The 26,809-nt window shown below is 43.7% G+C and overlaps 1 protein-coding gene across 1 annotated transcript in view; it reads left to right on the forward strand.

Annotated features, from left to right (window-relative positions):
• The first annotated feature begins 1,603 nt into the window (after window positions 1–1,603).
• The window catches only part of ITIH6 (inter-alpha-trypsin inhibitor heavy chain family member 6), a 35,338-nt gene continuing 10,132 nt past the window's right edge, over window positions 1,604–26,809 (forward strand). The window contains 13 exon segments of the mRNA XM_086387118.1: window positions 1,604–1,704; window positions 4,027–4,092; window positions 4,094–4,177; window positions 10,974–11,040; window positions 11,043–11,086; window positions 11,188–11,230; window positions 11,791–12,029; window positions 14,450–14,630; window positions 20,467–20,583; window positions 25,407–25,578; window positions 26,297–26,379; window positions 26,381–26,414; window positions 26,417–26,809. Coding sequence (XP_086243244.1) covers window positions 1,604–1,704; window positions 4,027–4,092; window positions 4,094–4,177; window positions 10,974–11,040; window positions 11,043–11,086; window positions 11,188–11,230; window positions 11,791–12,029; window positions 14,450–14,630; window positions 20,467–20,583; window positions 25,407–25,578; window positions 26,297–26,379; window positions 26,381–26,414; window positions 26,417–26,809 — 1,624 coding nt within the window.

The following is a 26,809-nucleotide window of genomic DNA, read 5'->3' on the forward strand; positions in this document are numbered from 1 at the left end:
TGGCATTTTGTTCTTGTTTTATTTCTGTTTTACCCTCTTGAATTTTGCTGAAGATCATTTCTTTTATGAAATTCTCTTTTCTTTCAACAATTTCCAAATTTCTCTGGGGTCAGTTGTTCTATTCACTTACTTCAGTCTTTTGCTTTCATGCTGCAGTTTCCCTTAATTTACCTGAGGACCCCTGGTTATCCATCCCAGTTAAGGGAAAAGGACTGGGAGCCAGTTGTTATATAAGCAAGACTGTGTTCTAGCTAGGGCTCTCTCCCATGAGGGAATTCTGACAGGAAACCTCTTGTGGACTTGGGAGAGGTGGCAATTAACAGGCCATGGATCACCCAAATACAAGAATGAGGAGGCCTTGTTCTGTGGTACCAAATGCCATAGTAGAAGTCTGAATGTTCCCTATGCAGTTTGTAAAATGTCATTAGAGATTTTGCCTGAAGGTAAGTGTTGGAGCTACATGTTCTCTATGTGGGTGGAAAGGGCAGAGAGATAGGGGTTCTGATTGATGCTGACCTCTTGTGTGCAAATCTTCAAGTAATTTTCTTTCTAGGCTCCACTTCTCACTCTTGCCCTCCACAATTCCTACAGACACAGTCCAGAGCACCTCTGGGTTCCCACAGACAGACTGATGCCAATCAACTCAGCATCTCCACACCCCTCCCCAACCTAGGTCTCCGGAGGGAGTTTCCCATACTTTTGAGCTCAATCAGGCCTCATCCCCCTCTAGTCCTAGAAGCTAATGTTCACTGAACACTTACTGTGTGTCAAGCATTCTGAAAGTACAACCTTAGTTAATCTTCATAACAACTTTATGAAGTAGGTGCTATTATTATTCTCATTGTATAGGTAAGTAAACTGAGGGTACAGAGCAATTAATTAAATTTCTCAATATTACACTGTCAGTAAGTGGCAGAATCAAGACTCAAACCCAGATGGTCTGAGTCCAGCAGTTCTATTTTGAACCATTATCTTATTTTCTCAGTCCTGCTCTAGACTGTCTTGGCCTCTGACTATTCTGCACATTGTAAGTTTCATGTCCATGAGAGTCTTAATTTTTATGGGACCATAAGTCCTTCCTGTCTCAAGGCTAATATCTGTGTCAGAAAGGACCGGGATTGGGACCTTGCCCCACCAACCCCTTTCTCATATCTGCTGCTGCTGCTGCTGCTAAGTCGCGTCAGTCGTGTCCGACTCTGTGCTGCTACCTTTTAAAGATGATCTGTGCTAAGTGACCTTTCTCTGGCCTCAGTTACTGGGCTCCTGTGGATGTTTATAGGAAAGAAAAATCCCACCCTGAGCCAACCCAGCAAACAGACAGCCCCAGAACTCCAGTATGTTTAGTTTCCATTCATCTTACATCTAGATGACGGGGATAAGGGAGACATGGAACTGGCCCCTCTCCAGGCAAGATGCCAGCCCCAGATCTTGGACAATCCTGGCTTATGTGTATTCAATGCCACATTCAGAGCCTTCCTCACCCTGCAGGATAGTCCCTCCTTCTCAAGAGAAGAGATACCTGGAGACTTAAAAGAACACAAGTTTGGAGATTGGGCTCAAATCTTCTGGACATGAACAACAGCACCAGGCCAGAGGTATCATCATGTCTAAGTGGAGATGCTTCATCCACATCAGCTTTTTGTTGACCATTCTCCTGGAACTGATATACCAGGGTCCTTCTGGGCCCTCCTCATCAAACACAAATGTTGGTTCTGGGGTGATGGAATAGAGCTTTTGGATTTGCAAGGAAATTAACTCTTTGAGGGCAAGAGGGGATGGTTATTTAGCCTGCTTTCTCAGTCCTAGGAATCTAGGGAAGAGTTAACTATTTTCTGAGCACATGTCAGTTGCTGCATCAGGGATTTTAGAGTTATTATTTGAGTCCTTACAGCTTCCCTGTGAGCTAATTTCTACTATTATCCCTGTCACATAGAGAGGGAACTGAGGCTCAGTTTCTGAGATTAAATACAGGAAGTGGCAAAACCAGAATTTGATTCTAGGTCCATCTGGTCACAAATGCCCTACTCCCACTGCCCCACACTGAGAATGAACTAGATATGTGGGTAGATGGAGGGATCATGGCTTCAGAAAAGGTGAGGAAGGAAATTGATAAGTTACTTGCTGTGTGGCCTCAGGTGCTGGGCCCAGTTAACACATCCATACAATATGAACAAAAATATTATGTAGCCCAGGGAGCCAAGGTGAGGATTAAGTAAGATCATGGGTGCCAAATGCTTATCTTGCTTTCAGTGCCTGATTGCACTTATCAGGTGCAACTCTTTTTTTCTCTCTGTATCTTTTGGCCATGCCTTGCTACAGGCTTATTTGCAGATTGAACTTCTATGCAGAGTACGTCATGCGAAATGCCAGGCTGGATGAAGCACAAGCTGGAATCAAGATTGCTGGAGAAATATCAGCAACCTCAGATATGTAGATGACATCTTAATGGCAGAAAGTGAAGAGGAACAAAAGAACCTCCTGATGAAGGTGTACAAGGAGAGTGAAAATGCTGGCTTAAAGTTCAACATTCAAAAAACTAAGATCATGCATCTGGCCCCATCACTTCATAGCAAATAGATGGTTGGGGGGGGGGGTGGAGAATGGAAACAGTGACAGACTTTATTTTCTTGGGCTCCAAAATCACTGTGGACAGAGACTGCAGCCATGATATTAAAATATGCTTCCTCCTTGTAAGAAAAGTTATGACAAACCTAGACAGCATATTAAAAAGCAGAGACATCACTTTACCAATAAAAGTCCATCTAGTCAAAGCTGTGGTTTTTCCAGTAATGTACAGATGTGAGAGTTGGACCATAAAGAAGACTGAGAACCAAAGAATTGATGCTTTCAAACTGTGCTGCTGAAGAAGACTCTTGAGATTCCCTTAGACAGCAAGGAGATGAAAGGAGTCAATCCTAAAGGAAATCAACCCTGAATGTTCATTAGAAGAACTGATGCTGAAGCTGAAGCTCCAATACTTTAGCCACCTGAGGTGAAGAGCTGACTCATTAGGAAAAGACCCTGATGTTGGGAAAGATTGAGGGTAGGAGGAGAAGGGGGTGACAGAGGATGAGATGGTTGAATGACATCATCAACTCAATGGACATGAGTTTGAGCAATATCTGGGAGATAGTGAAGGACATGGAAGCCTGGTGTGCTGCAGTCCATTGAGTAGCAAAAATTCGGACACGACTGAGTGACTGAACAACAACAATGCAACATGCAAGATACTAGTTTTCTAACCAGGAATAGAACCTGCATCCTGCAGTGGAAGTGCAGAGTCTTAACTACTGGACAGCTAGGGAAGTACTAAGGTGCAGTTCTTTACACTTGAGTTCCTAAAAAGGGAATTGAGAAAGGAAGTGTCAGTTGCTCAGTTGTGTCCGACTCTTTGCTACCCCATGAACAGTAGCCTGCCAGGCTCCTCTGTCCATGGGATTTCCCAGACAAGAATTCTGGAATAGGTTGCCATTTCCTTCGCCAGGGGATCTTCCTGAGCCAGGGATTGAGGGTCTCCTGCATTGCAGGCAGATTCTTTACCATCCAAGCCACCAGGGAAGACTTTAAAAAAGGGGGAATAGATTTGGTGATATAGAGCTAGACATGTATATCACAGTATCTTATATAGAGCAGAGCTCAATGAATGACAGCCACTCTGTTATATTCTAAAGCCTTGTTACTCAAAGTAAAATTCATGGAGAAGGAGCATCAGCATCACATGGGAGTTTGTTACAAAGTCAAAATCTCAGTCTCCACCAGAATCTGCATTTTAAAAAGATACAAGAAATTCATATTCGCGTTACAGTTGGAGAAGAACTTGTCCCTTGATTTGTGATCTTCTGTGAGTCTTCTGTTATGAGACTTTGCAAAGCTCACTCAAATATTAGGCAGATCCACCAAATGAATGAGAGAGTGTGTTTTCTCTCTTCTCTGGGCCTCAGTTTCTAAACCTGTACCTTCAGGCTTGTCCAGGAGCCCTGGGCCAAGGATAGAGTCTACCTAACCCAGCTTCCTGTTTTTCCCTCCGCTGTTGATGAAAAGCTATTCTATGCATTCTACCATGGTTTCCCACTATGCCCATAGCTTGGTCACCTCTGTTCAGGCCCCATGCCGAGGCCCATGAAGCCATCTTGGACCTGGAGCTGCCTCACTTTGCTTTTATCTCCAATTTTACCATGTAAATCTGCTTCCAAAATCACTGTTTTATTCATATGTGCAAACATTTATTCATTCTTTTGTTCATTCTTTCAGCAAGCATAGTGATAAAGAGCATGCACTCCTGAGTTTGAATCTTGGTCCTGCCAGCTATGGGACTCAGGACAAGTCATGTCACTTATCAGCATCTAATTTTACATATCTGTAAAATGGGGATAAGATTGAACCCACTTGTGAGGATTAAATTAACTAATTATATGTGAAAATATATGCTAAAATTAGTGGCAGGCAGATAATATGTCCTTGATAATATTTATTTGATTCTTTTTTAACCAAACATTTCTTGAGGCTGACTGTGTGACTTAAACTGGGCTTGGTATTATGAAAAGAGGAAGATTAATTGCAGTGGGCCTGCTCCCAAAGAGTTCACAATCTAATGGGGGAAATAAAAATGAAAACAGATAATTTTAATGAAGTATGCTGGGAGGAAAGAGAAGCAAGAATGTGGAATAATAGGAATGGTGAGGCCAACCAGGAGACACTGGTCAGTTCCCCTGCCCCATACCAATGACAAAAATGACACCTAAACTGAGTTTTGAAGTATGAGCTGTCATCAGGAAAACAAGGTGAGGGCAGGGCTGGGGAATCCAAGCAAAACGAGCACAGGAACAAATGTTTCCTCATTAGGGGAACTGGAAGGCCTTCAGTGTCACTGGAGTGTAGGGCACAAGCAGTGGTAGAGAGTGGTCAAAAGTGAGACTGGAGAGGTAAGGAAGAACTATGTGGTAGAGGGCAGCCGAGTACCTGGCACTTACTTGATGGTCTCCAAACCATCTTATCTGTTTGCACACCCATCAGAAAAAACTTGATCATGTACTTCCCAAGTATATATTATTTATTAATTTATATCATCTATAAATATACTACTCAGCAAATAGGTTTATCGTGAAGCATACAAAAATATAAGGCACTCAGAACAATGACCACATAAGAGCTGCTGAGCGCTAGAGCAGTGCAGTGGGCTGGGATTTGAGAAACCATAAAGAGGGAGAAACAACCTGGTGCACACATGTCGGGAGTGAGTAAGTAAACATAGAGGGTGCCCACCTGATTTTGGCTTGTCTGACCCAGTAGATGACAGTGCCTTCTTTGAGATGGTTAATGTGAGAGGAGGGGCAAATAAGAAGAAGCTTACTGGGGCTTCATTGGCTTATAAAATACCTTAATATGAATTAGAAAATGGCTCCTGGCTTGTAACTCAGATTTAGCAGATGAGTGAGTTCAGCACAGGCAGAGATTTGGCCTTTGCTCAGACCCCCTCATGAGAAGTGTGCTTTGTGCTATAAAGAATCTATAACCCTCTATTAACAGCAGCTCTAGGGCTTGAGCTCTGTCATTAGGAACCTCCTGGCCTTGGCAGACAGATGGCACTCCCCTAAAGCGAGGAAAGGTTGGAGGAGGTAGGCAGTGTGCACCTGCCTAGGGATTTTATGGGGAAAATGCTGAGGTATTAAAGAGGGCTTCCTGGAAGCATGATTTCCAAATAGGTAAGATTGGAAGGAACCAGGATCACTGTACATGGATAATTCAGGAAAATCGAAGGAAAAAAAGATGGCATGGGTTTGGCATATGAAGACTAACCAGGGAGGTTGCTGACCAAATGATGCAAGAGCTAAGCAGTCAGACAGAATGTGGATTTTTGCTCTAATAGAAAAAAAAAAAAAAAAACCTCCAAAATAATATTTTTTTTAATTAAGCAAACCAGGCTGGAGGAAATGCTCTTGGGCAGACTCCATGGAAAGTATGCTTGCTGGAGGCAGCACACACACAGAGGTCCCAGTGTGCTGCTGCCTGACTAGCTCCACCCTACACCCCCACAATCCACCAGGAGACCTTGGGGCAATGCCAGCTCAGCCCACCCCCACATGAGCCTAGCCACAGCAATAGTCTGTTTCAGCTGCCTAGAAACACTTCCTGCCTGAGGGGTCTCTTCTGCAGGTTGCAAATGCTCCTCAAGTGTTCCTAGAAACTGCTGCTTTGGGCAAATAAGTTCATTCTACCCCAACCACTTCCTGGTATCTGTGCATTAGTTTATCCATTTGTAAAATAGAAACTGTTGTTCCTGCCTCTTACAGAATTACAGTAATATTTTTTAAGACACTGAACTATCTATCACTCCTCAAAAACCAGGTCTGACCCATCCCCACTTCAAGATTTATCTAGGACTTCCATTCTCCATATGAAGTTGTCAGTGCCATATGAGCGCATTGATTCTGGTGTTCAAAGCTTTTTATTGTCTAGGCCTACCCAACCACTCCAGACTTCTCTCCATAACTCCTTTCCCTACCTCTCTGTTCCATCCAAATCTAACTTTTTTATTCCCTAAAACATGGTCCCTGTATTTTCTTGCTGTCTGTGGGGAATGCCCATTCCAGAAATAATTGCTGAATGCCCACTATGTGCCAGGCAGCATTCCAGGCACTGGGGATACAGCAGCAATTAAGACAGACAAAATCCCTGTCCTCAAAGAGCTTACAGTCCAGTAGAGAAAATAGATAAGGGAAAAATAAACAAAAAAGTATATGTCAGTTTGTGAATGAGAAGTGCTACAAAGAAACAGAAAGTAGAGCAAGGGAGATAAAGAGTAGAAAGATGCTGTTTTAGTGATCAAGGATGTCTCTCTGAGGAAATGACATTTGAACAAAGACCTAAAAGAAGAAAGAATATAAGATTTGTGAATATCTAGAGGAAGAGTGTTCCAAGCAAAGGCTTTTAAACAGGAGTATGCTGAAAAAATTTTCCAGAAACAGCAAGGAGGCCTTTGTGGCTGGAGAAGAATGAATAATGGGAAGAGAAGGAATAGATAGAGTTAAGGAGGTGACAGTAAGCCAGAAAGCATAGGGCCATGGAGGTCCTGGGAGGACTTTGGCTTTTACTCTGAGTTGAGACAAGAGCCACAGAGAGTTTTGAGCAAAGAAGGGACATGGCCTGACTTAGGATTTAATAGGATCTGTCTAACTGCTGTGAAGAGAACAGATAATAAGGCAGCAAGACTTTAAAGAGGGAGGCCAGTTAGTATAAATACTGCACTTATCCAAGAAAGAAAGAGCCTCCCTGGTGGCTCAGTGATAAAGAATCCACCTGCACTGAAGGAGATGTGGGTTCGATCTCTGGGTCTAGATGATCCCTGGAGGAGGAAATGGCAACCACTCCAGTATTGTGACTGAGCACACATGCAAGTATTCTTGCCTGGGAAATCTCATGGACAGAGGAGCCTGACAGGCTACACCCCATGGGGTCGCAAAAGATTTGGATACAACTTAGCAACTAAACAACAACAACAAAACAAGAAAAGTTGGTAGTTTAGACTAGAGTAGTAACTGTGGGAGTAGTGAGAAGTAGATTGTTGATGTATCTAAAGATAGGATCAAAATTCCCTGATGGATTAGGAGTGGAGCATGAGAGGAAGAAGGGAGTCAAACATGACTCTAAGATTTTCAGTGGAACAACTATTTCCTGAGATAAGGAAAACCAGGGGAGGAGTGGAATTGAGAGGTAGGGGAGATACAAGGAACTCAGTTTGGGATACCTTAAGCTTTAGGTGCTTAGTGGAAATGCTAGTGAAATGTAAAATAAACAATATATAGGTCTGGATTTCAGAAGACATGTCCATACTAGAGATACAGATTTGGGAGTCAACTGTGTACAAATGATATTTAAAGCCATGGAACTAGATGACCTCACCTACAGAGTGACTGTAGAAAGAACAGAGGAGAGGAAGGGGAGGTCTAGAATAGCACCTCCAAGTGTCCCAAAGATTTAGACTCAAGAAGAGAAGGAGCCAATAAAGGGGACTGAAAAGTTATGGCCAGGAATGATCATCTGTCCAAATCTTCCTTGATTTGACCTCCCACACAACCAAGGCTGTCTCCTCTAGGACCTTTTCTGTAAGACTTGAGCAAAGGCGATCCCTCCCTTCTTTGAACTCCATATATTTCACTACCTTCCTTAGAACAAAAAGAAAAATGTAGGTGAAACAAGTCTGAGTATCTCATCGGTCTCTGAGCCCCTTAAGGTCAAGGTCAAGCCCCCTAAGGTCAAGATCAAACTTAGATGCCTTTGCAGTAATTTGCATTCTGCTTTAACAATTTTTACTGCCTGTGCTACCCACTGTATTATTTACTTAGTTTCTTTAAGTAGATACACTTTTTAATATTACTTTTTCAGTTCAGTTCATTCGCTCAGTCATGTCTGACTCTGCGACCCCATGAAATGCAGCAGGCCAGGCCTCCATGTCCATCACCAACTCCCAGAGTTCACCCAAACTCATGTCCATCAAGTCAGTGATGCCATCCAGCCATCTCATCCTCTGTCGTCCCCTTCTCCTCCTGCCCCCAATCCCTCCCAGCATCAGAGTCTTTTCCAATGAGTCAACTCTTTGCATGAGGTGGCCAAAGTATTGGAGTTTCAGCTTTAGCATCAGTCCTTCCAAAGAACACCCAGGACTGATCTCCTTTAGAATGGACTGGTTGGATCTCCTTGCAGTCCAAGGGACTCTCAAGAGTCTTCTCCAACACCACAGTTCAAAAGCAGCAATTCTTTGGGACTCAGCTTTCTTCACAGTCCAACTCTCACATCCATACATGACCACTGGAAAAACCATAGCCTTGACTAGACGGACCTTTGTTGGCAAAATAATATCTCTGCTTTCCAATATGCTATCTAGGTCAGTCATAACTTTCGTCCAAGGAGTAGGTGCTTTTTAATTTCATGGCTGCAATCACCATCTGCAGTGATTTTGGAGCCAAGAAAAATAAAGTCTGCCACTATTTCCACTGTTTCCCCATCTATTTCCCATCAAGTGATGGGACCAGATGCCATGATCTTAGTTTTCTGAATGCTGAGCTTTAAGCCAACTTTTTCACTCACCTCCTTCACTTTCATCAAGAGGCTTTTTAGTTCCTCTTCACTTTCTGCCATAAGGGTGGTGTCATCTGCATATCTGAGGTTATTGATATTTCTCCCAGTAATCTTGATTCCAGCTTGTGCTTCTTCCAGCCCAGCGTTTCTCATGATGTACTCTGCACATAAATTAAATAAGCACGGTGACAATATACAGCCTTGATGTACTCCTTTTCCTATTTGGATCCAGTCTGTTGTTCCATGTCCAGGTCTAACTGTTTCTTCCTGACCTGCATATAGGTTTCTCAAGAGGCAGGTCAGGTGGTCTGGTATTCCCATCTCTTAAAGAATTTTGCACAGTATATCGTGATCCACACAGTCAAAGGCTTTGGCATAGTCAATAAAGGAGAAATAGATGTTTTTCTGGAACTCTCTTGCTTTTTCCATGATCCAGCAGATTTGGCAATTTGATCTCTGGTTCCTCTGCCTTTTCTAAAACCAGCTTGAACATCTGGAAGTTCACGGTTCACATATTGCTGAAGCCTGGCTTGGAGAATTTTGAGCATTACTTTACTAGCGTGTGAGATGAGTGCAACTGTGTGGTAGTTTGAGCATTCTTTGGCATTGCCTTTCTTTGGGATTGGAATGAAAATTGACCTTTTCCAGTCCTGTGGCCACTGCTGAGTTTTCCAAATTTACTGGCATATTGAGTGCAGCACTTTCACAGCATCATCTTTCAGGATTTGAAATAGCTCAACTGGAATTCTGTCACCTCCACTAGCTTTGTTCATAGTGATACTTTCTAAGGCCCACTTGACTTCACATTCCAGGATGTCTGGCTCTAGGTGAGTGATCACACCATTGTGATTATCTTGGTCGTGAAGATCTTTTTTGTAAAGTTCTGTGTATTCTTGCCATCTCTTCTTGATATCTTCTGCTTCTGTTAAGTCCATACCATTTCTGTCCTTTATCGAGCCCATCTTTGCATGAAATGTTCCCTTGGTTTCTCTAATTTTCTTGAAGAGATCCCTAGTTTTTCCCATTCTGTTGTTTTCCTCTATTTCTTTGCATTGATCGCTGAGGAAGGCTTTCTTATCTCTCCTTGCTATTCTCTGGAACTCTGCATTCAGATGCTTATATCTTTCCTTTTCTCCTTTGCTTTTCACTTCTCTTCTTTCACAGCTATTTGTAAGGCCTCCCGAGACAGCCATTTTGCTTTTTTGCATTTCTTTTCCCTGGGGATGGTCTTGATCCCTGTCTCCTGTACAATGTCCATAGTTCATCAGGCACTCTATCAGATCTAGTCCCTTAAATCTATTTGTCACTTCCACTGTATAATCATAAGGAATTTGATTTAGGTCATACCTGAATAGTCTAGTGGTTTTCCCCACTTTCTTCAATTTAAGTCTGAATTTGGCAATAAGGAGTTCATGATCTGAGCCACAGTCAGTTCCTGGACTTGTTACTTGTTAGGCTTATTCTAAGCAACAATATCTATGATCTCATGTTTTCAACATGCTAGTTATATTTTTAATACACATTATAGTCAATATATGGCAACTAAAATAAAAACGTTCAATTGTATTCCTCCTAAAGTTATTTTATGCGCCAAAACAACAAAATTCATTCAACACTTTTGAAAACATAAACTCCTAAAACCATTCCACCACATACCAACTGTGTGGTCTCTATTTCCCCACCTGACAAATGGAGATAATGATAACTGCTTCACCTGGTTTTATCTCCCTGGCCTCTCCTGGCCTCTCCTACTCTGGCTCTATGGTTCTATTTTGCTCTTTTTCTCTCCCCACTCCCCATCTTCCTCCTCTGTCTTCTTTGTATATCTCTCTTTATGTCTCTGACCATCTCTTTTTTCCTTTGTTTCTGTCTGTCCTTCCTCTTTTCTGCTCCATTAGGACCATCAACAATAAAGTCTACATTACAGAAGTCAAAAAGAAGGACCAGGCAAAGAAAATCTATGAAGAGAAGCCTATCAGCAAGGAAAAATAGCTGCTCATGTAGGCATCAGGTAAGGCTCCATTCAGTATGAAACATGACAAATTCATCTTAGATGTGTGATCAGGGGATTACACATGGTCTCACTTGGCCTCAACCCCTGCCTTTGTAAAGTGGGGACAGTGATCTCTACTTCATAGGATTACATGAAGATGATGTGAGTTAATGAATATCAAAGCCTATAAGACAGTAAGTGTTCAATAAATGGGAATTTATTCCTCACTTCCACCTTCCTCCCGCCAGCAGGATGTGGCTTATTTAAGAATTGGCATTTTCCAGTAAAGTTATGTTCAAGTGAGATTTCTCTAAATCAAATCCTGTTTTCTAACTGAGTTCTATTCTGCTGGCAGAAATGTATTGCCTTCCTTCAGGGTTTCCTCTTAGCCTCCAAAAGAGCTTCATCAAGGACAGAATAGGTTTGGCTATTGAATACTGAGGAATTAATGCCATGTAAATAAGTTTAATCTAAAGCATGGGGGAGGGGTGAGTGTGAGGAGTTATTTGAAGAGCAAGAGGTATTGTGTATAAATTGAAAGCTCATTTTGTAAAACAAATCATTAGCCTTTTATTGTTTTATTGTAGATTCAGATTTTCAATAACATAGTTTTGTTATGGGTAAATTGCCTGTAATAAAATTTGTTAGGCAGAATATTTAAAGGCGTGAATGAGGGAGAAAGACAGTTTTAAAAGTAGTTTTAAATACTCACTGTGGGCGAGGGACTTAGTAGAAGTCTGAAAAGTTCTGCTGGGGCCAGAGAGGGGGCAGGCAAAACTAGATCATCTAACAGCTCCCCTCACCTTCATGAGATCCTTTCTCTGGACCAGTACCAGCTGGTGGTGAGCTTGAGGCCTGGCCAATTGGTGAAAAGGCTGAGTGCAGAGGTTACAGTGCTGGAAAAGACAAGCATTGGATATGTTCATGTACCACCTCTGAGGACAACTTGCTTATGCACAAATACCACACAACTGTGGGGGCGGCACTATGGGTCAACCATAAGAGAAACCTTTCCTGATAAGGAACCTGCCCCTTTTCCATCTGCTTACCTTTGATACCACTTCTATCCTACATTCCTTTCCCATTCAAGGAGTAGAGGGCATGTTTGAAGTTGAAGATAGTTTGGTTACAAACTTGGTCTCATCTGAACCAGCTGTGTGAAATCATTAACTGTCATATTTCCACACTGGTAATTTCCCTCCAAAATTTTAAAAGGGGGGAAGGGTTTCCTGGCTTGGCTCCATGAAATAATATATTAACAAGACTAGGGGATTCAGAAGCCACACTTGCTTTCCTCTGGAATTACTACTGAGAATGGGAGGCAATGAGATGACAATGTTAAGGACAAGCTGCCCCAGAGGATATCTCAGGCCCTAAGCGTGGAGAAACATAAGGCTGCCAGCCTTGCTTCAAACTTCATCTCGAGGCATTTGAAGGCCACACTGGCTACCGCAGAATCGTTATATGAGCTGTCCAAATATGGATTCCTGGGCCTCACCCTACTGGAGTCTGCATGAGTAGGTTGTGGAGGGGCCCAGGAATCTATCTTTATAACCCATTTGCAAGTGAGCTTGATGTCCAATCATATTGGAGAACCAGTGATCTGGGCTAGAGGCCTCCTCTGAGGGACGAGCGGGACAGACACAGAGAAATCACCCATGTTATGGGGCCACTCTCACTAAACTGTTTATCTGCGAAGGTCCTACCTAATTTGACCCTGCTCACCCAGAGAGACAGTGTGGAATGTGGAGGGGGGAGACACAGACACAGACCTGGGTTTAAATCCCAGCTTTGACCTTCTGTGAAGGTGAGGCAGCAGGCAAATCACCCACTGGCTCTCCTTCACTTTTCCCATCTGCACAATGAGCATGCACAATCTTCGGCCCAGGACCACTGTGAGAATTTGAGAAAATTCCTCCCCACAAATCACTGGTACCCAGGAATGAAGACCTGATGATAATTGTAATCCTTAGCATTATCAAGAGATAATTATCAGAGAAGGCAATGGCACCCCACTCCAGTACTCTTGCCTGGAAAATCCCATAGATGGAGGAGCCTGGTGGGCTGCAGTCCATGGGGTCGCTAAGAGTTGGACACGACTGAGCGACTTCACTTTCACTTTTCACTTTCATGCATTGGAGAAGGAAATGGCAACCCACTCCACTGTTCTTGCCTGGAGAATCCCAGGGACAGGGGAGCCTGGTGGGCTGCTGTCTATGGGGTTGCACAGAGTCAGACACGACTGAAGTGACTTAGCAGCAGCAGCATTATCAAGCACTTACTAAGATCCAAGTATGGTTCCAAATGATTTACATAAATGATCTCACTGAATTTGCACTAACTTTATCTATGAAAGAGGAGCTATTATCCTTCCCATGCTACAGATGAGGAGTCTGAGGTGTAGAGAGTGTGAATAACTTGTCCAGGGGCCCACAGGCAGCAACTGAGTCTTTGGAGCCTGCACTCTTAAACCCTAAGCCATAAATGGCAGCTCCCTCCCCCCCACCCCATTCTCCTTAAGGGTTAAAACAGAGGGGAGAGCCAATCCTGTTGAGATCAAACAGAACAAAGACCTCTGAAAGGAAGGAAGCCAAGGGAATGTATGTAAGCAGGCACCTCAGAGAGTATGGGGGCTCAGTTTGCCCCTAAGCTTCCTGACAGCTGTAGCAGGAAAGGGGGTGGGAAGCAGAATTCCCTAGTTTCCATGTTCTGGGGTGGGGGGGTGGGAAAGGAGGCACAGAGGCATATCTAAATGGACATTTGTCTTGGACTGAAATTCCAGAGGAGTTGATCTTGTGGCCAGCTCAGCAAACATCCGGGACCAGAAATTCATCTGTGATTTCATGAGGCGCTAAAAGGCTTATTCACACACGTGATTCTGTGAGAGTCAAAAGGCAGAGGGGGAAAAAACATGAAATTCTATCTAGAAGAGAACCTTGCTAGACTGTAAGTTCCCACAGCAGTAAGGGGTGTTGGGGGAGACTGAGGCCCTGTCTGTGTATCAGTTTCTCTCTGCAACGCACAACACAGGGTCTCTCCAGGAGGAGATCCAGGCTCATGAGGACATGACACTCCTCCAGAGCCTGGGCTCCAGGATGGATGGCAAATGAGCCAGGATGAAGTTGTGAGTGATAGCCAGACTGCCAGAGCCTGGAAGCTGAGTGGAGGCTGGGTCTGTCAGGCTGGGCATGCTTGGAAGAGGCAGAGTAGGGGCAGCTGATTGTAGGTTTGGGAGAAGCATGTGGTATTTGGCAGGTGGGGTGGGGCATTGCAGGCAATGGAGCAGCAGGTGGTGCAGAGCTCACTTCTCATCCTCCCCAGATATTGCCCCTTTTGATGTCCCTTTACTTGGCTTTCTGCCTGGTGGACTCTTCTTACCACCACCCATGCAGGTGAGGCTGACTTGCCCCCATCCACTATGATTGAGAGGGGAGAGACCTGTGTCCGAATTACCTTCTGTCCATCACTGCAAGACCAGTCTGCCTTCCCCAGCTCAGGGATCATGGCCAACTTTGTGGTCCAGAATGAGGTAGCATTCGAGGACATAGTAGGAGACGTGCACGTGATAGGGCCAGCAGAATGGAAAGTGGGCTCAGGAGTCAGACAGTCCAGGGAAACAAGGCGCTGGCCTCCACGAGGTACTTGTTTGTTTCTCCCTGGGGATCAGTGAGGACTAGTGCATGCAGACAAGATGGTGTGTAGCAACACATGACTTCACAGCGGGGAGGCACGTGTACCCCAAAGGCTTAGAGACCTGGAACTTGAATTCAATAAATGGAACTGAACTCCAGGTAAACACGCTCCTAAGTGAAGCAAGCCATAGCCCACTCCTAACCAGTCCTTTTAGGAAGGGAAATATCGGCCAGTGATTAGACTCTCACACTTTCTGCAGCTCTGATACTCTCATGTTCTCTTGGGCTTTCTGGATGTCTCTACATTTTAAAAAGCCTTTTAGCCTCGCTTGAGCCATTTGCCTAAACTGGGAGCCCTTAAATTCTGAGCTCACACACTCACAAAGAACATGCCAAGGTCCCGTCCTCTTCCAGAGGAGTAGAGGCTGATCCGGGACGCTTGTCTTGACAACAATTGTGTGGCAGCCTGAGATGTCTGGTCCCAGCCTGCTTGTTCCACAGCACCTCTCACTGCCTCCAGCACACAAACCATCCTCCAGCTGCCCCCACACCATGACACATCACACACCGTTGTCCCAAAGCACCCGAACCTACCAAACATCTGTGCCTGAGTATGTGCTCCAACTATCTGCCACCTTGGGAATGTCTTCTTCCTTTCCCCGCTGGTGCGTGTCCTCCTTATCCTGAAGACTGTGCTTCAGTGCCGCAAGCTGACTGTGGCTCAGATTATGAACTCCTTATTGCCAAATTCAGACATAAATTGAAAAAAGTAGGGAACATCACTAGACCATTCAGGTATGACTTAAATCAAATCCCTTACATACAGTGGAAGTGACAAACAGATTTGAGGGACTAGATCTGATAGACAGAGTGCCTGAAGAACTATGAACAGAGGTTCATGACATTTTACAGGAGGCAGTGATCAAGGCTATCCCCAAGGAAAAGAAATGCAAAAAAGGCAAAATGGTTGTCTGAGGAAGCCTTGCAAATAGCTGAGAAAAGAAGAGAAGCTAAAGGCAGAGGTAAAAAGGAAAGATATACCTATCTGAATGCAGAGTTTCAAAGATGAGCAAGGAGATATAAGAAAGCCTTCCTCAGTGATCAATGCAAAGAAATAGAGGAATCAATGGAATGGGAAAGACTAGAGGTCTCTTCAAGAAAATTAGGGAAACCAAGGGAACATTTCATGCAAAAATGGGCTCAATAAAGGACAGAAATGTTATGGACCTAACAGAAGCAGATGATATTAAGAAGAGAATGCAGAGAACTGTACAAAAAAGATCATCATGACCCAGATAATCATGATGGTATGACCACTAACCTAGAGCCAGACATCCTGGAATGTGAAGTCAAGTGGGCCTTAGGAAGCATCACTATGAACAAAGCTAATGGAGGTGATGGAATTGCAATTGAGCTATTTCAAATCCTGAAAGATGATGCTGTGAAAGTGCTGCACTCAATATGCCAGCAAATTTGGAAACAGCAACAGTGGCCACAGGACTGGCAAAGGTCAGTTTTCATTCCATTCCCAAAGAAAGGCAATGCCAAAGAATGCTCAAACTACCGCACAATTGCACTCATCTCACACGATAGCAATGTAATGCTCAAAATTCTCCAAGCGAGGCTTCAACAGCATGTGAACCGAGAACTTCCAAATGTTCAAGCTGGAAAAGTGTTCAACTTTCCACATGTAAAGCTGCCTTTAGGAAAGGCAGAGGAACCAGAGATCAAATTGCCAACACCCCCTGGATTATAGAAAATGCAAGAGACCTCCAGAAAAACATCTACTTCTGCTTTATTGAGTACTCCAAAACCTTTGGCTGTGTGGATCACAACAAACTGTGGAAAATCCTTAAAGAGATGGGAATACCAGACCGCCTTAGCTGCCTCCTGAGAAATCTGCATGCAGGTCAAGAAGCAAGAGTTAGAACTAGACATGGAACAACGGACTGGTTCCAAATCGGGAAAGGAGTACGCCAAGGCTGTACATTGTCACCCTGTTTATCTATCTTATATACAGACTACATCATGTGAAATGCCAGGCTGGATGAAGCACAGGCTGGAATCAAGATTGCCAGGAGAAATATCAATAACCTCAGATACACAGATGACACCACCCTTATGGCAGAAAGTGAAGAGGAACTAAAGAGCCTCTTGATGAAAGTGAAGGGAGTGAAAAAGCTGGCTTAAAACTCAACATTCAAAAAACTAAGATCATGGAATCCAGTCCCATTATTTCATGGCAAATAGATGGGGAAACAATGGAAACCCTGACAGACTTTATTTTCTTTGGCTCCAAAATCACTGCAGATGGTGACTGCAGCCATGAAATTAAAAGATGCTTGCTCCTTGAAGAAAAGCTATCACCAACCTAAATGGCATATTAAAAAAGGAGAGGTACGAATTGTGAATAATTTATACCTATGGGTTTCTGAAGCCATTTCTTTAAAAATAAAAATAAAAATAAATAAAAAGCAGAGGTATTACTTTGCCAAAAAATGTCTGTCTAGTCAAAGCTATGGTTTTTCCAGTAGTCGTGTATGGATGTAAGAGTTGGACCATAAAGAAAGCTGAGCACTGAAGAACTGATGTTTTGAACTGTGGTGTTGGAGAAGACTCTCGAGAGTCCCTTCGACTGCAAGGACATCAAATCAGTCAATCATAAAGGAAATCAGTCCTGAATAATATTGGTGCTGAAGCTCCAATACTTTGGCCACCTGATGTGAAGCACTGACTCATTGGAAAATACCCTGATGCTGGGAAAGATTGAAGATGGCAGGAGAAGGGGACGACAGAGGACGAGATGGTTGAATGGCATCACTGACTTGACAGACATGAGTTGAGCAAGCTCTAGGAGTTGGTGTTGGAGAGGTAAGCCTGGCATATTGCAGTCCATGGGGTCGCAAAGAGTCGGACATGACTGAGCGGCTGAACTGAACTGATACTCCCATCCAGGGTGTGCTCTGATTCCTGCATCCCCAAAACAAGAACCCTTCAATCCACCTACCTACCATTTTGCTTGAGTATGCCTGCCTTTCAAAGCCCAACCCCCTCACTCCATGAACACCTAATCCGTTATGCCCACTACTGCCTGTGTTGGGAACCCTGAAGTGAATCACACACTGATCTTATTTACTGTCTCCAGGTGAAACAGAGACATGCAAGAATGACACAAGATGAGAAGTGCTTTGTCAATGACAGCTTAAGTATGATGGAAGCCATTGTGAGGGGTGAGGAGGTCAGAGAGTGCTCCCTGGAGGAAGTAAAGACATACTGTGGTCTTAAAGAATTCAAAGACATGTGCCAGGTTGGGAAGGACGCTCTCAGAGGCAAAGGCAATCTAGTAAACTGAGGGTTGCATGATACAAAGAATGGAGGTTGGAAAAATCCACGGGTGTGAAGGGAACTACAAGAGGATTGGAGCTCCTGAAGCGTTGATTTGAGGCTCATGGTATGTTCAGAGGTGAGCCTGAAGGCCATGAGTGCTGCAGGGGCTTGATAAGGAATATAAAATTTATGTTGAGAGGTTTGAGCCATCCAAGGGAATGGGTCCAGTGGTGAGTGGGTATGAATTTGTGGAGGGGGAACGAATGAAGAGCATTGGACTGGAGAAGGACTTGTGGGGTCAGCAATGGAGATCCATGGGTTGAATCCAAGAGAGCTAGGGAGGTGACCCAAGCAGAACGTCTAGAGCCAGAAGAGCAGATCTAGGATGGCAGTTGCTAAAGCAGAGCTTCCCAGTCTAGCAGCTATTGACCTCCACAACCCTTGGGATATCCAGCCCCACCAACTGACATTGGGCTGTTCAGGGTTCTAAATGCCCACCACTTCCCCCATTGTGCTACACAAATGTAATCATTTTCTTTGCATGCCACGACTGACAAATATTAGGCAACACTGCTTATGGAACACGGGGAGAACATGGAGCTGAAGAAAGAGACTGAACCCTATGGGCCTGAGAGCCTGTAGGAGAATAAGGAGCTTTCGTCATCTCTGAATCCCAGGGGACAAGATTCTTCTAAGGACCAGAAGTGATTGTCAATTGTGAACAACATCAGGCAGGTGCAGTCTGAGGAGAACTGAAGTACATCCAGTGAGTTTTCAAACCAACTAGTCATTGCTGCCTTTGGTGAGAGAAGGATCAGTGGTGAGGGTGGGAGCTAGGCTCCAGTAGGCAGCGGAGTAAACTGGAGGTGAGAAGACCGTTACAGCTGTGAGTTCGTTACCTCGGCATGCTACTGGGAAGAAAGGAGCTGGTTTGAAGTTTGTGTGGGATTGGGATGAATGGAGGTTGTCTTAGTGGATGGAAAAGACAGCAACATTTTTAAATTCTAAAGAAGACCCGGTCGGGTGCATGGGTGGGGTTGGAGAGTAGGAGTCTGGCTGGTGGAAGAGGTCCTGGAGGCTGGGCATGCATGGGGTCAGGGAAGGATTGTTTTGTCTTTCAGTAGAGGGATGAGGCATATAGGCATGTGGACCTTGTGCAAGAGTGGAGTGGGCAGTCCAAGGGACATGGCCTGGTGCCCTTACTGTTCTCCTGTGGAGGGAAGGGAGACGGTTCCTGAGAACAGCGTGGCATGATAGCTGAAGGGAGTGTGAGAGGTAATGCCGCTGGTTTATAAGATGTGAGGTGTGGCACCACCAGTGAACCTGGGTGCATGGAGAGGTAGGGATGTGATTTTCCCAGAAGCTCTCACCTACACACGTATGGGAAGAACATGGAAAGAGAGCTGGACTCTGCCTGTTGCTTGGGCAGTTGCAGGATGTTTGACTCAGGCTTTGGGGGACTGCTGTAGTGCGCAAGGGAAAAGTGCCTACAACACCTAAACTTGTGCTTGTGAATTAATTAAAAGGCTGGCATGGAGGAGAAGAGCAAGATGTCCTCCCACCTTCCTTCCTTCTCTCCACTCCCAGCTCCCGCCCTCCAAGAGGGGAGGAGATAGTGTGTCCAGCTTTGTGATCAGAGAATGCCTGAATGTCTGAGAGGAGAATAAGCTGGTTATCCTGGGGTAGAGCCTGCTGCAGGCTTCTGGGCAGCACAGACCCTCTACAAGCCTATACTTGCTTAGGCTGAGCTGCACTGGTCCTGGGGGCCCTCCCAATTTCCCTCTCCTTTTCCCTCAGCTGTCCCAGGCCCCAGGCTCTGCAGAAAGAGAGATGGAGTGGGGGATGGGGGTCAGCAGCCAATCACATACCTGATAGCCCAAGGCATCTGCACCTGGTCTAACCAATCCCTTCTGAACAAACTGCTCACTCAGACTCCGCTCCCTCCTCCCCTCCCTGCTCTGCCCAGCAACAGCAGAAAGCAGGCTGAAGGAGGAGAGGGAGGCCCTGCAAACTCCCAGCCCCTGGCAGCAATGGAGCTGGGCCTCAGACTCACTCTATAGAGAGAGGCTGAAACAGTACTTACATTTCCTGGAACCCAGGCAAATCGTCCCTAGGGGCCCTCAAGACTGTGCAAGCCCAGCTCTCACAGACAGGAACTCACATATTACAGACATCCTGATCCTTGGAGCCTTTGGCCTCAAGCCAGTCTCATTCTCTCCACACTCAGGGGCAGGCCCTGGGCTGGCAGTCTGACCAGCAGAGATACATAGTTCTGGTGGAGGAGACGGACATTGAGCAAGCAATCCCACAAATGCCTATTTAATGGCAACAGTGGTAAGGCCTAGGAAGGAAAAGAGTAGAGTTTTATGTAGCAAAATAAGAGAGGACTTGATTTAGATGCTTCACAGTTTTTGTTGATTTCACTTCTGTTTTCCTCAGATTTACAATGGCTATTTTATTTATGACTTTGCACCCAGAGGCCTTCCACCTGTTGGTAAAAATGTGGGGTTTGTTTTTGACATGAGTGGCTCCATGTGTGGTACCAGGATGAAGCAGGTAACAGGGGCCCTGGGGGTCTTTTGTAGCTTTTGATTTAGAAAGCTCAGAAAGCAGAGTGCTGGAACAGTGGTTCCCTGAGACCGGACTCCCTGCCATCCCATCACCCTTTGACCTTATAGGCCTAGGCGTACCTTAGTGTCTTGGTTCCTTGTCAATCAGAACCCCCATAGACATGGAGCCACAGAACCCTAGGAATACTGAAACATAGGACCACAGGGCCTGAGCCCATCGATAGCCTCCACCACAAGCCTCCAGGTCTCATAAGGGCTCAGAGTTAAAGAGCCTTTGAGCTAGAGTACTCTGGCATCATAAAGGCTGAGTCAAAAATATTAAAACTTTGATCATTTTAAACTCTGAACTGTCAAGGGGCCACAGCTTTGTTTTCTTGTTTTTTGACTACATAGCCAAAAGAGTACTGTGCCCTGGGCTTATAATTCTTAGGAGCCATAGATATGGAGCCAAGTATGGCTAATATGCTGAAGATTCTAATGGGAAAAGTGGACAACATGCAAGAACATATTGGAAATTTAACCAGAGAGGTATACTCTAAGAAAATTTATAAGAATGCTAGAAATATAAAACACTGTAACAATAATGAAAAATGCTTTTTATGGCTCATCAGGGGAATGAACATTGCCAAAGAAAGAATCAGTGAACTTGAAGAATGAGAATAGAAACTTCCCAAACTGAAAAGCAAAGAGAATGAAAACAAAAATAGAAAACCAACAGAATATCCAAGAACTATGTACTTATACAAAAGTGTAATGTGTTTAATGGTATTCCCATAAGGAGAAGAAAGAAAGTTGCATAAGAAATATTTGAAGGAATAACAGGCACAGATTTTCCAAATAACAAATGACATCTATCAAATCAGAGATCCTAGAAGCTCAGAACACACTAAGCAGGATAAATGCTAAAAGATGTGCATGGAGGCATATGCAGAAAATCAAAGACAAAGAGAAAATCCTGAAAAAGTCCAAAAGCCCACAGAAAATAATATCTTTCTTATAGAGGAACAAGGATAAGTATTACATTGAATTTCTCTTGAGAAACCATGCAAGGAAAAAGAGAGTATAGTGAAATATGTAAAGTGTTGAAGGAGAAAACCACCCAATTTGACAACAAAATTGCCCTTCCAAAATGATAAATAAAGACTTTATCAGCCAAACCAATATTGAGATAATTGTCACCAACCTGTCTTGCACAGCTAAGTTTAAAAAAGTTCTTCAGAGAGAAGGAAAATGAGATGGCTCAGATACTTGGATCTATATAAAGAAAGGAAGTTTGTTAGAGAAATAATAAATAAAGGTAAAATGATATATTTTATTTTTAAACTAATTGATCTAACAGATAACAATTCACTCAGAATAATTAGAGCAACTATGTATTCAGTGATTATAGCATATTGATAAGTGAAATTAATGATAGCAGTGGTATAAGGGACAAGAGAAAGGAATTGGACTACCCTGTCACAAGATACTTGAACTACGCATGAAGTCATAGAGTGTTATTTGAATGTGGACTTGGATTAACTGTAAAGGCATATTTTAAACTCTAGGGCAACCTCTAAGAAATTTTCTTAACGTAATGGATATGCTAAGAGACAAGAGAAAACAGGACCATATAAAACACTCAATTAAAATCAAAGAAGTCAGAAAAAAGAGTAGGAGACAAAGCAAAAAAGGGAAATGAAGAGAAAGCAGTTTTAAAATATAGCAAATATTAATCTAGCTATATCAGTAATCATTTTAATGATGACTTGTCTAAATATACCAGTTAAAAGATAGAAGCTGTCAGTGTCAATTAAAAGAAAACAAAACAAAAGAACCAACTATATGTTTTCTACTAGAAGCCCAGTTTAAATATAAAGACACAGATAGATTAAAAGTAACAGGATAGAATCATATGCTATGCTAACACTAACCCAAAGAAAGCTGAACAGCTATACTAATTTCAGACCAAGTACACTTCAGAGCAAGACAATTGTTAAGATTAAGAAGTGCATTATATTATGGAAAAAGGTTGAGTCTCCAAGAAGACATAATAATCTTTACTGTGTATTCAATTGAAATTACAGTGTCAAAATATATGTGGCAAAAATTAATAGAACTGCAAGAAGAAATAGAAAAATCATTAATATAGTTGGAGACTTCAATTTCCTTATATTAGAAATGGACATATCCAGCAGACAGAAAATACATAAGGACACTGTTGAATAGCACCATCAATTAATTGGATCTAACGGACATCTATACGATGCTTCATCCAACAATACACATTTGCCCCAAGCTCACATAGAACATTTGCCAAAATAGTCTACATTGTGGGTCATAAAACCCACCTTAACAAATTTAAAATAATATAAATCATACAAAGTATGCTCTCAGACTAAATGGAATAAAACTGGAAATCAGCAACAGAAAGACAGCTGGAAAATCTCCAAATAGTAGGAGATTAAGCAACATACTTCTAAAAACATAATCTGTCCCTGGATAGGAGATTCTTAGGAAAAGCCATCCTTTATGTGACAGTCCTCTCAATGGAAATAAGAATATGATGCTCAGCTTCTGATCCCAGAATGTGTGACCTATCCCATCTTATGGCAGGAAAACTTGTGACCTACTTAGGAGCACTCAAGCCATCTTCTATCAGTTTAAGATGTAGAGAGAAAGGCAAGCCACAAATGTTCTTCGTGTGGTTTCTAGAATCCACACCTATATAAAAGGTTATGCCTTAAATCACTGGATTTAACACCTCCAAAATACACATTTGAGGCCCTGGTCCATCAATGACTAGCCACTTCACTCTCTGATCCTCAATGTCATCACTTGTAAAATGAGGATATTATTAGCACTTTGTTTATTGTGTTGCTGTGAAGATAAAATGAGCTTATGCATCTAAACTACAGTGTCAGGAACATAGCAAGTATCCTATAAATGATACCTAATACTAGAACCTACATACTATATTCCTTGAGTCTAGCCCTATACTAAATACATCATGGAGAAGGGAGCCAAGGGGAAGTAGCATTCTAAGCCCTGTTCTCAGAGGACACAATATCTGTATGGAGGATGAAAATATTCCACATAAGATAATCAGCAAATAGCCAGGGACAGAGAATGTCTGGGTGTGAAAGGCATGGATCAGAGTAGGCAATCAAGGAAGGGCTGCCCAGAGAAAGAGCAACTGAAGTAACTGTGAAGATATAAATAAAGAGCAAAGTTGTGGAGATGAAATGGAATCTAGGTTATCTGGGGGCTGGTGAGAAGACCAGCCTGGAAGAAACAGGTGGTAAGGTAGAAGAACAGATTAGAGAGAACTGCAACCAAAGCATGCAAAATCATTGACGTGTTAGTCATCAGTCATGTCTGACTTTTTGCAACCACTGTAGCCCACCAGGCCCCTCTATCCATTTAATTCTCCAGGCAAGAATAATGGAGTGGATAGTCATTCCCTTCTCCAGGGGATCCAACACTCTTAAACTTTAGGGCAGCCCTGGAATCATTGAATCTTGGGTCACGGGGTTCAGAAACCATAGGAACATGAATCCTAGTGCTCTGAAAGCACAGAGCTTGAACCTTCTAGACCACCACAGTCCAGTAGAACTTTTTTGATGATGGAAATGTTCTAAAAGTATGTACTTTTAGATGTACTAATTTACTGTTGAATACAGTAGCTGCTGTCCACATGTGGTTATTGAACTCTTGAAATGTAGCTACTGCAAGTGAAGAAACAGAATTTTGACTTTTTCTTCAATTTTAATTAATGTACAGTTCGTTAGTTAAATATACTCCAAAGGTAAACAGTAGTTAAATGCTGACAAATATCAGTCTAGTCAAAGCTATGGTTTTCCCAGTAGTTATGTGTGGATGTGAGAGTTGGACCATAAAGAAGGCTGGGCACAGAAGAATTGATACTTTTGAACTGTGGTGTTGGAGAAGACTCTTGAGAGTCCCTTGGACTGCAAAGAGATCAAACCAGTCAATCCTAAAGGAAATTAACCCTGAATATTCACTGGAAAACTGGTGCTGAAGCTCCAATACTTTGGCCACCTGATGTGAAAAGCCAACTCATTAGAAAAGACCCTGATGCTGGGAGAGATTGAGAGCAGAAGGAGAAGGGGATGACAGAGGACGAGATGGTTGGATGGCATCACTGACTCAATGGACATGAGTTTGAGCAATCTCAGGGAGATGGTGATGGACAGGGAAGCCTGGCATGCTGCAGTCCATGGGGTCACAAAGAGTCAGATGTTACTGAGTGACTGAACAGCAACAACGTATGTTTACATTTAAATAACTACATGTGGCTAGCAGTTACCATTAGACAGTGCAGTTCTAGGCTTTGCGCCATTAGAGCCTATAGAGCATTTTGACTTAGGTCTTAGGACTTCTAGATTTACAGAGTGCTAGAATCAGAAAGGAGAAGGCAATAGCACCCCACTCCAGTACTCTTGCCTGGAAAATCCCATGGATGGAGGAGCCTGGTAGGCTGCAGTCCATGGGGTCGCAAAGAGTTGGACACGACTGAACGACTTCGCTTTCACTTTTCACTTTCATGCATTGGAGAAGGAAATGGCAACCCACTCCAGTGTTCTTGCCTGAAGAATCCCGGGGAGGGGGAGCCTGGTGGGCTGCCGTCTCTGGGGTCGCACAGAGTCGGACACGACTGAAGTGACTTAACAGCAGCAGCAGCAGAATCAGAAAATGTTAAAACCCTACAACACTTAGACTGCAGTACTTTGTATAGAAAGTGCCTTTCAGTCTTGAGCAAGACCTCAGGTCTTGGTCCATCTCCTTTACTTCGTCTATATCCTACAGACTAAAAAGGCAATGAATGTTATCCCTGGTAACCTGTGGGCCAGTGACTACTTCAACATCATCTCCTTTTCTTACACAGTTAGTGTCTGGAAAGCTGGAGGCTCCATCCAGGCCACCGTCCAGTATGTCCACAGTGCTAAGGACTACCTGGGCCATATGGAAGATGCTGGTTGTAAGTGTTAGACCTACCTACTCAAATCGGCAGACTCTGCTGACATGGGAAATTCTCCCATCATTCACCCATCGACTTTACCTCTCATAATGTCTGAAATATCACTTTTAAATTTTACACAAATATCTTCCTTCATCCTTTTGTGCTTCTTTGCCTAACAGAGCACAGCTTATTCTCCATGTATTTTAGGGCACATTCCTCTTTGGGGCTGAGTTTCCTCCTCCTTAAAGCATATACTCAGTTTGCTAAAACTTTCGTTTTGTATTTTATCAATAATCTAGATATTTATTTCTAAGTATTTTGAGTAAGTTTCTGCCCTGATTTTGGCTTTTGATCAATCCTCTCTCAGACAGTTACTGAAGAATCCCCCTCCTACCACCTCCTGACCACGCAGCCCCTTCTTCCCCTGTAGCATAGAGGTGGGGATGCTATCCTTGAGGAGCTGCCAATCTGACTAAAGAATGAGACATCCCCCCAGGAAACAGGCAAAGCAATCTGAGACAGGAAGTGATAAAAGCCAAGGACATGTGGGACCCACAGTCAGATCTCAGGGAGTTTGTGTGGGAGTGGGGAATTGGAAAGGATAAGCAGCGGAAACAGTCTGAGCAAAGATAAGGAGATGTGACTGAGCCTGGGAGGTTAACGAGGTGCTCAGTGTGTCTGGAATGGGGGTAGAAATTACTAGAAAAGGTAGTCTCACAGTCTGCTCTCCAATTAGAGACTGACATCAACATTGCTCTGCTGGCAGCTGCTTCAGTGCTAAAGCATAGCAACCAGGAGCTTGGGAGGAGCCCCATTGTGGGGGAGGATCCCTCTCATCATCTTCCTAACAGATGGGAGCCCACAGCTGGAGTGACAACTTCCAGTGTGATCCTCTCTAACATCCGTCAGGCACCGGGCAACAAAGTGACCCTTTTCAGCTTGGCCTTTGGGAATGATGCTGACTTCCCACTGCTGTGTTGTTTGTCCCTAGAGAACTGAGTAGCAGCCTGGCACATATATGAAGATACCAGTGCAGCCCCTACAGCCAGAGGCCTCTATGAAGAGATTTCCATGTCTCTGCTGGCAGATGTGCATCTGGACTACCTGGGTGGCTTGACTGGGGCCTCTCCTTGGGCCCTTTTCCCCAACTACTTTGGTGGTTCAGGGCCTGTAGTGGCAGGCCAAGTGCAGCCAGGCAAGAAGGAACTACACATCCACCTGAAAGCCCATGGCCCCAAGGGTCAGCTTC

The sequence above is a fragment of the Bos grunniens genome, chromosome X, assembly GCF_055505025.1.
Source record: "Bos grunniens cultivar Pamir isolate PY7600 chromosome X, Bosgru_T2T1.0, whole genome shotgun sequence".
Taxonomy (NCBI): Eukaryota; Metazoa; Chordata; class Mammalia; order Artiodactyla; family Bovidae; genus Bos; species Bos grunniens.